General features: G+C 40.8%; 1 protein-coding gene across 1 annotated transcript; it reads left to right on the forward strand.

Moving 5' to 3' along the window:
* The first annotated feature begins 7,922 nt into the window (after nt 1–7,922).
* On the forward strand, nt 7,923–10,034 carry LOC149240510 (putative disease resistance protein At1g61300). Its single transcript, XM_089370197.1, has one exon. It carries the CDS (start codon nt 7,923–7,925, stop codon nt 10,032–10,034), a length of 2,112 nt encoding a protein of 703 aa, XP_089226323.1.
* The last annotated feature ends 978 nt before the right edge of the window (nt 10,035–11,012 follow it).

Here is an 11,012-nt window from a genome sequence, read left to right on the forward strand (position 1 = left end):
CTCACAGTTTGAATTGGATTTCACCCTCATTACATGTATGGTTTCATCGATGGTGGGGTGTGTTTAGTACCTGGACAGTGGAGCTTCATTCCACATGACCGCCAACAAGAATCTCTTCAGTACCTTGGAGGAGAAGGACCTCCAGATGCAGATCGAGGTGGGCGATGATGGAAAGTACCATGTTTCAGGTGAAGGTACGGCTGTGCTTCAGAGGGAGCATGGAGATCCTCTCACCCTGATTGATGTAAAGTATGTGCCTGGTCTAAAGAAGAATCTTGTGTCCATCGCTATGTTGGAAGACAAAGGCTATGATGTAGTCTGTAGTAAAGGAAAGGCATTCCTGAGGCATATCGGCACTGGACAGACCAAGAGGATTGGGATTCAAGTTAAGAATCTCTACAAGCTGGAGGTAGACAACTGTTTTGCATTGAGTTCCAAAGCAAAGTTGGTGCAGAGCCAAGATGTTGGTGAGCTATGGCATAGAAGATTGGGCCACTTGCACCATGGTGCCTTGAAGATCATGCAGCAGATTTCTACTGGACTTCCCAAGGGTAAACTGGAGCAAGTGGATACATGCAAAGGTTGTACCTTGCGTAAGTATACAAAATCTTCCTTTAAGGATCGAGACAGTTGAGCTGGAGAAATCTTGGAGCAATTTCATACAGATGTGTGTGGACCATTCTCGACAGCCTCCACCGCTAAACAAAGGTACTATGTTATTTTTATTGATGATTTTTCTCATAAATGTTGGATCTACTTTATGCATAAGAAGGATCAAACCTTCTCAAGGTTTTGTGAGTTCAAAGCCTTGGCAGAGAAAGAATCTGGAAAGAAAATAAGGGCCTTGCAAAGCGACAATGGTGTAGATTATGTCTCCCAACAGTTTAAGGACTTTTGTGCAGCAGAAGGAATTAAACGGGAGTTTACGGCACCCCATAACCCACAATAGAATGGGGTGGCCGAAAGGAAGAATAGATCGATTGTGGGAGTAGCTCGAGCGATGTTGCATAACCAAAGCCTACCACTTCATTTGTGGGTTGAAGCATGCAATACAGTAATATACTTGCAGAATAGAAGCCCGCATCGTATACTCAGGATGAAGACACTAGTGGAGGCCATTTCTGGGAAGAGACCAGATGTGAGTCATTTTAGGATCTTTGGATCATCGATTTATTGCCATGTGACCAAAGATGCCCGGAAGAATCTAGATCCAATAGCTGAGTTGGGGATACTTGTGGGGTACACTGATACACCCCACAACTATCGGGTGTTCTTGCCTACCAGTCAGAGGACAGTGGTACACAGAGATCTGAAGTTCAATGAGCAGAAATCCATGTGAGTATCACTTGAGAGGGAGCTCAATTTGCATGCAGAGGAGGAACTTTTAGTTCCTAAGGAGGAGGAGCCTTAGACTAATGCAGAGCAGCTGCATGCAGAGGATCTAGGAGTGGAGACATCCACTCATGTAGAGTCTTCTAGAGATGGGTGGAAACGCTCAAGGGAAGCTAACAGGTTGATGTTGGATGTGAGAGAGAATGTGGGACAACCATCCTCTCAGCGCAGACAGAGGAGGTCACCCGAGCAGTACACTGGTTACATGGCCCTGGTTGGGGAGTGTGTAGAGACCGAACCTTCTTATTTTGAGGAAGCAGTGCAACAACCAGTCTGGGTTGATGCAATGGTGGAGGAGTACGACTCCATCGTTTGGAACTATGTTTGGGATGTTGTCCCAAGACTAGAGGACAAGTTAGTGGTGAGTTCCCGATGGCTTTACAAGGTAAAGAAAGCAGCTGGTGGTAGTGTTGAGAAACATAAGGCAAGGTTTGTTGCCCGTGGTTTCTCATAGGTCGAGGGGATTGACTACGATGAGAATTTTCCTCCTGTAGCAAGGTACTCATCTATTACATCAATGTTGGCACTATCAGCTCAGATGGGTTGGAAGATCCATTAGATGGATGTGAAGACTGTGTTCCTCAATGGCAAGATTGAAGAATAGGTGTACATTGAGTAGCCAAAAGGATTTGAGACCTTCGATCGTGAGTCACATGTGTGTTTCAGCTCAAGAGAGCTTTGTACGGGCTGAGGCAAGCACCTCCTGCTTGGTACACTAGGATCGAGGCTATTGATCAGATGCAAACCTTTACCACATCATGGTAGAAGGTAAGCCATTGATCATTGTTCTTTATGTTGATGATCTGATATTGACAGATGATGATCAGTTGATCAAGTCTTGCAAGGAGGATCTTGCAAGAGAGTCTGAGATGAAAGACATGGGTCTTATGCACTACTTTCTAGGCATGGAAGTGCGGCAGAAGGATGGGGAAGTGTTTGTGTCTCAAGGCAAGTATGCCAATGAGATACTTAGGCGATTCCACATGGATAAGTGCAAGCCCATGCAAACTCCTCTAGTTGGTAACTGGAGGAAGGAGGATGCTACTTCAGGTGAGGTAGTAGCTACTACTGTTTATTGATAGCTTGTGGGTTCATTGATGTATCTAGTGAACACATGACCAGATTTGTGCTTTGCGGTGAACCAGCTGAGTCAAGCTATGGTTCAGCCTACCAAGTTGTTTTGGAAGGCAGTGAAGCATGTGCTGAGATACCTCAGAGGCACATCTCAGTATGGATTGTGGTACAGACAGATAGAGGGAGTGAAGCTTCAGGGCTTCACAGATGCAAATTGGGCAGGGAGTCCATCAGACCAGAAGAGCACTTTAGGAGGAATTTTCAACCTTGGTTCAGCTGCAGTTTCTTGGTACAACGGGAAACAGAGGTCAGTTGCACTTAGCTTAGGCTGAATACATGGATGCTAGTCAGGCATCATGTGAGGCCATTTGGATTTGGAAAATTCTAGTTGGATTGTTTGGTCAGAGGATGGATCCAACTGTGATCTATTGCGATAATCAGAGTTGTATCAAATTCTCTGAGAATCCAGTATTTTAAGACAGGTCCAAGCACATCGATATCCGGTATCATCATCTTCAAGACTGTGTGGTGAAGAGGATCATGTTGTTGTTGTATGTTTCAACTGAGGAACAAGATGCAGATATTTTGACTAAGGCATTGTCAAAATGCAAGTGCGAGTTCCACAGAGACAAGATTGGGGTGACAGATGATCCCTTTCTTGTTGAGAGGGAGTGTTGAAAATAGCAACAAGAAATGCTAAATATAGAAGTGCTAAAAATAACATTGCTATAAATATCATTTCGGGATACATTCCAATTTTAGTTAGTCCCTGACCTAAAATTTAGAATTAAAATTAAAATTTGATCTTAGCAACTGTTTGAAAAATAATTAATTAATTCATCTTGAGTTAATTAGTTGGAGAAAATTAAACATGAAGTCTATGTGAAGACATGCAACAGTTATCCCTTTGATTGAGGAAGTTATCCCTTAATTAAGGAGATAAGGTTGAGTTGTATTTTGAGTTGTAATTAGTTAGCTCAGTTAACTGAGTTAAGTCCAGTTAGATTAGTTCCAACAATTTGTGGAACTGATTGTGAGTTCAGTTAGTTAATGCATGCATGCATATAACTAGTGTACTTCAAATGACTGAATATTCTCTCATAAATAACTCATGCATGTCAGTTCACTCAAAGACCCAGTTGAGATCAAAGAATGGGACAGTGTACTATCAGTTGCAGGACTATTCCCATGAGGATATCTCTTGCATGCATAAGGAATTCTTTCCTTGAGGATTTCGCAGTTATGTCTAAGGTTGGAGAGTAGTGTGTGAGGTAATTCACATAAGTGGCAGCTTTTGGACCCCAAGAGAAACTGCACAAGGAAATAGGAGACTTGGAGGATTGAAGGAAGGCATATGTTGTGACTATTCAGTCTATGAGCTGTATTGAGGGATTGTACTGAGAGTTGGATAGCTTGTGAGCTAAAGCTTTGTGTAATTTCTGAGATATTTCCACTTGTTTGATAATACAGATAGTGGGGTTTTTAGCTGAGGCTTTCCCCAGATTATTCTTTTGTGTTCCTGTGTGATTGATTTCTCATTCTCTATTATATGTATTCAAATTGATCTTGCTCAAAATTGATTAAACTTCCACATGTTTCTTTGTAGAAGTAGATCAAGTATTTTGATTCAATATATTGCATTATCAGGTGATCTAGAGTGGGAATTTCTACACAACATGGGTCGACCAATGTGTCGATGGCTGCATTGAAAGTATCACTTCACGTGATCAGGCCCATGCACCATTAGCTTAGGAGTAGGAGTAGTGTTTGCTTTTGGTTTGTTTTCTTGCATGTATGTTTTCTTCTTACCTTGCATGTTTGTTTTCTTACTTTCTTTTCTTTCGCACTTACTTCTTCTTTCACTTTGTTTCGCGTTCGTTTGTTTATTTACGTTCGTAGGTTACATTCGCATGAAACTGTGTGCAACTCTTGAAACAAGTAGGGTAAAGTACAATAGGACTTGTGCAGTTATCAATACTTGGTTATCTGTCGTCCTACCTCTGTATGAAGAACTTGTTATCTTTAGTCCATGATACGTTAATGGAAAATATGTATTGTTCGAAGTGAACCTTGGTGAAAACACAACACTTGTGTGCTAACTAGTGTCACCTACTCTAGTCGGTTGTTTTTGGGTTAATCCTTGTCAGCTCAGTCAAATAGAGTAAGGTGAGGGGGAAAACCTTAACAAGCATGTCAGATGTATATATAAACTACTTCTCTAAAGGAACAACCTCTTCTACTCTCAATAAGTCGGGATCCCTCTTCTGCCTCTGAAATGAATAAGTGCAATGCACAGTTATGAAAATGAAAAGTGAAAAATTTCGAAAAAAATGGAAAATGAATAAGGTGAAAGAAGAGAAAGGCTTCTTGCGCAGAGAGGTGATGCAAGTAACTCCGCCGGGGTACTGACTAGGCTCAATGGTAGCGGAGTGATGCTTGTGTTCCTGCGTGACTTCGTTGGGGTATTGTCCACGCTTTCTGGCATTGGAGCAACACCAGAGATGAAACTAAAACTCTGATGACTATACTTTTTGTGCACCAATATAGCCCTCATCCCCAATCGAAACAACTATGTCGGCTTAGCTTGGAATGTGTGTCGACCGACCAAGATCTTGGCAGATGCTACATCTTACAAACAAGCAAGTGTGCAAACCAAGACAAATAGAGAACTAAACAATACTTGTAGAGGTGTTAGACTTGCTTTTCACGAACAAGGTCCATTCAGAGAGATGGATTTCTACCAGTGTGTCGCCAAGTGATGTAGTGACTACAACCACCCTCCAAATTTTTTCCTTAGCTTCGTTTTGGAGCCTCCCTACTAACCATCCTTAGCAGCATGTCTTGCCTTTCCAAGTACACGAGCTTCATTGGTTTTTTGGTAGCCTTCTAGCCTGTGTGAGATAGCTTGCTTCACTCCCCCCACAAGCTACTACTCTGGACTTGGTCTAGCTGTTGGCTCAGTAGCTCCCTAAGGAAATTGCACAATTCTGGAGGGGAACCAATATTCCCTCCAGAAATCACGCAAATGTGACTGGCAGCTTGCTGGGCTCAGAAACTACACATCCTGTTAGACAACCTTGCCAGTGAGAACTGTGCAATCTGGCCCAGCAGTGTAGCTCAGCCCAGGAATTGTGCAATTCTAGGCAACAGTCAGCTGCTCCTCCCAAAAATTGCACTATCCATCTAGATAGACAACCAGCCCAACCTCCTCCCAGAAATTGCGCAAAAATTCCCCTCAATCAAGCAGGCTATTACAGGTGCCCTCAGGTTGACCGGTTCCACCCGGGACCAAAAAAACTTGACTTGCGTGAATGTGCTACTTTTTCCCAAAATAGCAAAAGCAACATGAAAAAAGAATTCCTAGATTTTAGGGAGCTATTTTTAGCTGCTGGAGGTTACATGCAAAGATCATTTTAGAAACCTTCCTCCAAGTGTTACTTTTTCCTAGATTTGTGGCATGTGGGTCGTGAGCTTTAAACTTATTTATTCGACGCTTCAGAGCTCATTCTTCACATTGATCTTGGAGCTCTGACATCCCACAGCACATCCAGGAGTTTTCGACACATCCAGCTCAGCTATTTCTGGGTAAGTCCGCTTTACTTGTCTTTTGCAGTGTTTCTATCGCTTTTTGTGTTTTGGCTTGTGTGAGTGTTGTCTACTTGATTTTTGTGAATGCTTGCTATCGTTTGCATGCATGTTAGCTTGTACAAACACTGTTTCAGTTTTCTTTAGCATCTCACTATTGTCGCATGCATGACATACAGTCGCCAATTTGGAAACTCGTTTCACAGACATGCATGTTGTTCTTTTTATGAATCTTGCATTCACTATTTTCATGCATGATCATTCACTCCTGCTTACACTCATTATCACCATGCATTCACATCTTCATTTTCTTTCAGTTGCCCATCGGCGGGTCCTGGAAACCTTGGCTCAGACTCTACCTCACCAAGACAGCATTGTGAAATTCTGAGATGGAAGGCTCTGCCTTCCTCCCATAAAATGCGCAATTCTGGACAATGACTGTCCTCAAGTCTTGCCTTATGCAATTCTGAGAGACAGTGACTGTTGGCTCGGAAAATTGCGCAATGCAATCCCTGGGCCTGCATCACTTGCCAGTTGAGATTCCGCATTGCACAATCTTAGCACCCAGCGGGCCAGTCTGGATTGCGTATTGCGCAATTTCAACAATCAACCAGCCTCCCGACAGTCCGGATTGCCTTTTGTGCAATTCTGACAGTCAGTCTCCCCGCCTCGGAGTGAAAATCTTGCAATCCTTGCTAGTGAGTTCCCAGGTATGTTGCATGTCATCGCTTAAGTTTGCTTTGGTTTCAACTGACAGATTTATTGCCATGCATGTCGCCATGTATCCAGATATCGCAGGTGTTCATCCATCTCTCAACAGTTCAAGATGAATGGCCTCCAGTAGAGCAGGATCAAAGGACACCGACGGAAGCGCAACTGCAGCAGCAGTTGAGCGAGTGTCTACAGGTTTCCCAATCTGTGAAGACACCAAATTAATCATAGACAAAGACAAAAACAAAGCAAAAATATAATCATTAATTTATTTCAAATAAAATTAATGTATTACTATTTAAATATATTATAATCTAAATATTTTTTTCTAATTAATTTTTTTATAATTTAAATAAAAACTTTAATCGTTAGTGTATTCATTTTTCCCACTTTTCCATATCTAAAAGCTTGTACAACCTATTATACTTATTCAATTATTTTAAATATAAATATTCTTTATTCTTAACTATTCTTTCATAATTATATTATATACGTTTGATTGGTTTTATATTTATTTTATAACAACTTTATAAATTCATATTTATTTTATAACATCTCTATTATTATATAATGAAAAATAATAATACATTTTTATTTAAATTTTAAATTAATGAAATAAATGCTGTCACTTTTGTTGATCTCCACAGCATTTGAACATTTTATAGCGGAAGCCTCTTTATTCTCAAGCTGCCCACAATGGACCCCACTTGCCGACAAATAAAGGCAAACGCATATAATAATGATACCTTTCACTCTTTGTGGATGAAAAAATGATTACACGCCAAGCATTTTAGTCAGCAGGCTTTGATTAATGAGAATGTTAATATTCTTCCCCTAAATTACACGCAAACCACCAAAAATCGGTATCGTTATCCGTTATCATCACCGACATATGACGAATGCATTATGCTTATTCTCCCATCAACATTTTGTTTTTCTTCATTTGCTGTTCATGCTCTCAATTTGCTTTTTAACATTTACATTCGCATACACTTTTCTTTTTTATATCTACGCCCAACCCACCTCCCTGGCTCTTCATCACCGCCCCTGTACAGCTGCCTCACCGCACATATACCCCAACGCTCTCTCGTTGCAGGCCTCTGATACACCCCCACACTCTCTCTCTTTCAGTGCTGCTTTCCAACAGTAACAAGAAAGTCATGGCAGTCGTCACCAGGGTAAGAGACAACGAGATTATCCAGCCAGTGGTCCGGCTGATGGCCGAAGTTATCAAGAAGGAGGATACCCATCACATTCTGCAATTTGACTTGAGGCCTCTCGAGATCGTTGTACAAGATATTGCCGCCCTCCAAGTGATTGCGCCCCCAGAGATTGTGAAGATTTGGCTGCAATTGCTGCACAATTCTCTTGCAGAGGCCAAAAGCCTACTCGATGGCTCGGGACGGCGCCAACGCTGTCTTGACTGGCTCGTGAACAATCCCAGGAGACAGTCCCAACAAATAAGAGGATGGAATGCATTTTTGGATCGGCTCTATCATCTTATTCAAACCGAGTTGCCAATGTTGATCACTTCTCTGCACTTTCTTTCATCAAAACCGTTCTATAAGAAGAGGGCATTGCTTCAGGGTGTAGCTGCCTCTGGGTTTGTAGATGGTCAGTCCCTCTCTGGAGAAGAAGCCTGGATGCTGTTTCGCAGAGTGGCTTTCAGAGACGAGCGAGTTTCTATGGATATTGAAGAGCGTGCCAGGAAGATTGCGGACGAGTGCAGAGGTCATCCTTTGGCCATAAAATTAGTCGCCGCAGCAATGATGGGGCAGAGCAGTGTGCATGAATGGGATATTTCTTTATCTTCCCTTCAAAAGGTACATCTATCTTTTCCAGCCACCAGCTGTCAGATAGATGCAGAATTGTATAGACTGTTACGTTGGAGTTACGATACTTTGCCTAATTCAATTGTAAAGAATTGCTTTCTATATTGTGCAATGTATAAGCAAGGTCAGCAGATCGATTCCCGCAAATTAGTGGAGATGTGGGTTGGGGAAGGTCTCATCAAGAGCAAACAGGGAGTATACATAATGGAGATGGCTATCTGGCGCAATTATGTAAAACTCCTGGTGGATCGTTGCTTCTTCCACATTATTAACGAGCCTGGCACGGATGTCTTCAGGAAGAGGGCATGGACATTGAGCACGAAGGGTTATGATGTTTTTCCGCGCATAGGAGTTCACGATGTTATTCGTGAAATGGCAGCGTATATCGCCCAGAGGGAGCAGAATTGTGTACTCATGTCAAGCCAAAATCCGCCAAATTTGCCAGAGAATTGCACAACGATATCGCTTCCGGATAATTATACTGCTGATCTGCCCACTGATTTGAGATGCCCAAACCTCGCGACTCTCAGCTTACAAGGCAATACACATTTGGAATTGCTTCCGACTGAACTTCTACTCAGCAGGCTCACCTCACTGAGGGTTCTCAACATGTCCGGCTGCACCAAAATAACTTCAGTCCCAACATCAGTGGGACAACTAAGACTGCTTCAGTTTCTGAGTTTAAGTGGGCTTCCCATCAAAGATTTAGGTGAAGAGGTATGCCATCTCTCTGAACTTCAATTTTTGGATCTTTCAGGGTGTGGACATCTACAATCATTGCCATCTCAGATTGGACAGCTCAAAAATCTCAAGCATCTCAATTTAGATGAATGTGATTCTTTGGAGATGATTCCGCGTGAGATCTCTGAACTTACATCGCTGAGCAGACTCCAGTTAAGTGGAACTTTAAGTGTGAGAATGGAAGCACAGGCGAGTGTTTGGAGTTTGAAGGGTCTTCAAAACCTGTCGGAGTTGAATATAGAGATAAACGGGCCCCTTCCAGATGGCATCATGGAAACCTGGTCAGAGATGAGGCACTTAGTGTTGGAATTCCCAGGCGTGGGTCTTCCTCAGAATCTTCCTGATGACATGCAGAACATGAAGAAGCTACAGTCTTTTGTGCTATTGTGGTATCAAGGGCTCACTCTTCCGGATTCTAAGTTCGAACATCTTGAAGTGGTAAAATTGATACGCTGCGACAAGATAAGGGAGCTGTCTCCATTGGAGTGGTTGCCAAATTTAAAGTATTTGAAGTTGTGGGGGTGTGATGATTTGACTGAATTGGGGATAGGTAGTCGGGTTCCAAGTGGATACCTTAGGTTAGAAATATTGGTTCTCATTGATCTACGCAAGTTAGAGAGTCTGGGTGGACCATCAAACACGGGAGTGTGGGATGAAAGAACGCTACCCAACCTTCGTGTCCTGAAGATACGCACGTAGGTGGTGTAGGTCTTTGAGAAGATTACCCATTGGAATGGAAAAGTTGCGAAATTTATGTGAGTTAAAAGCTGAGCCTTCGTGGTGGGAAGAGAGAGTGTGGGAGGATGACAACATGAAAGTCCAGCTCCAAAAAATCTTTGTACCATTGTAGTGTTTCTTAAAATACCTATTGTATCTTTGTATTGTATTGTAAATGAGTTGTTTTAAAAAAATTATGAAATGAGTGCATACGATTTGTAAAATTATATATCACCTTTAAATAAATGTATATGATTTATTTCTTTTACCTTAGGTTTTGGTTAAATGTATAATTGAAAAGGCATTTTTCAAATTGTAATTTTAAATTTTGTTTTTATAAATATTAATTTTTATATTTTATAAATTTAATAATTAAATAAATTGAAATACATTTGAAATTATCTTTTTATATTTATGTTTACAAATTTTAATTTTTCAAATGTTTTAACAATTTTGTAAATTTGATAATTAAATAGTTGTATTTTAAATAATTTTACATATTTTAATGAACTAGATTAAAAATGGTTATATATAATTTTGTGTATGGTTTAAATCTATATTATATAATAACTATTATTTTAGATTTATACATGGATTCAAAAAGCCTGGTGAATTAATCTGGGTTGATCATTTTCGATGTATTGTCCATATTTTTTGGTGTAGCTGGTTATTCTTTGCCTTGGGGTCAAATTGGATATTGGGAACTGAAATCTTGACTGGCGTGCTTGAGGCTATTATTATAAGATCTTTGTGGGTACAATTATCAAGAAAAAGTGTTGGTGTGGGTTAATCAACCTTCACTCACATGTACAATTTATACAATATTATATCATTATTTTTTTATCAATAAATTGGGAAGGTAAGTATTTTGAATTATGATGTAATGATAGAAATAAGGAATCCTCATATTTGACATCAAATTTTAAAATTTAGTTACTATAAAATATTATAAATTAAAAT

The sequence above is a fragment of the Pinus tabuliformis genome, chromosome 8, assembly GCF_031772625.1.
Source record: "Pinus tabuliformis cultivar Carrire ecotype Pingquan chromosome 8, CPIR1, whole genome shotgun sequence".
Lineage (NCBI taxonomy): Eukaryota > Viridiplantae > Streptophyta > Pinopsida > Pinales > Pinaceae > Pinus > Pinus tabuliformis.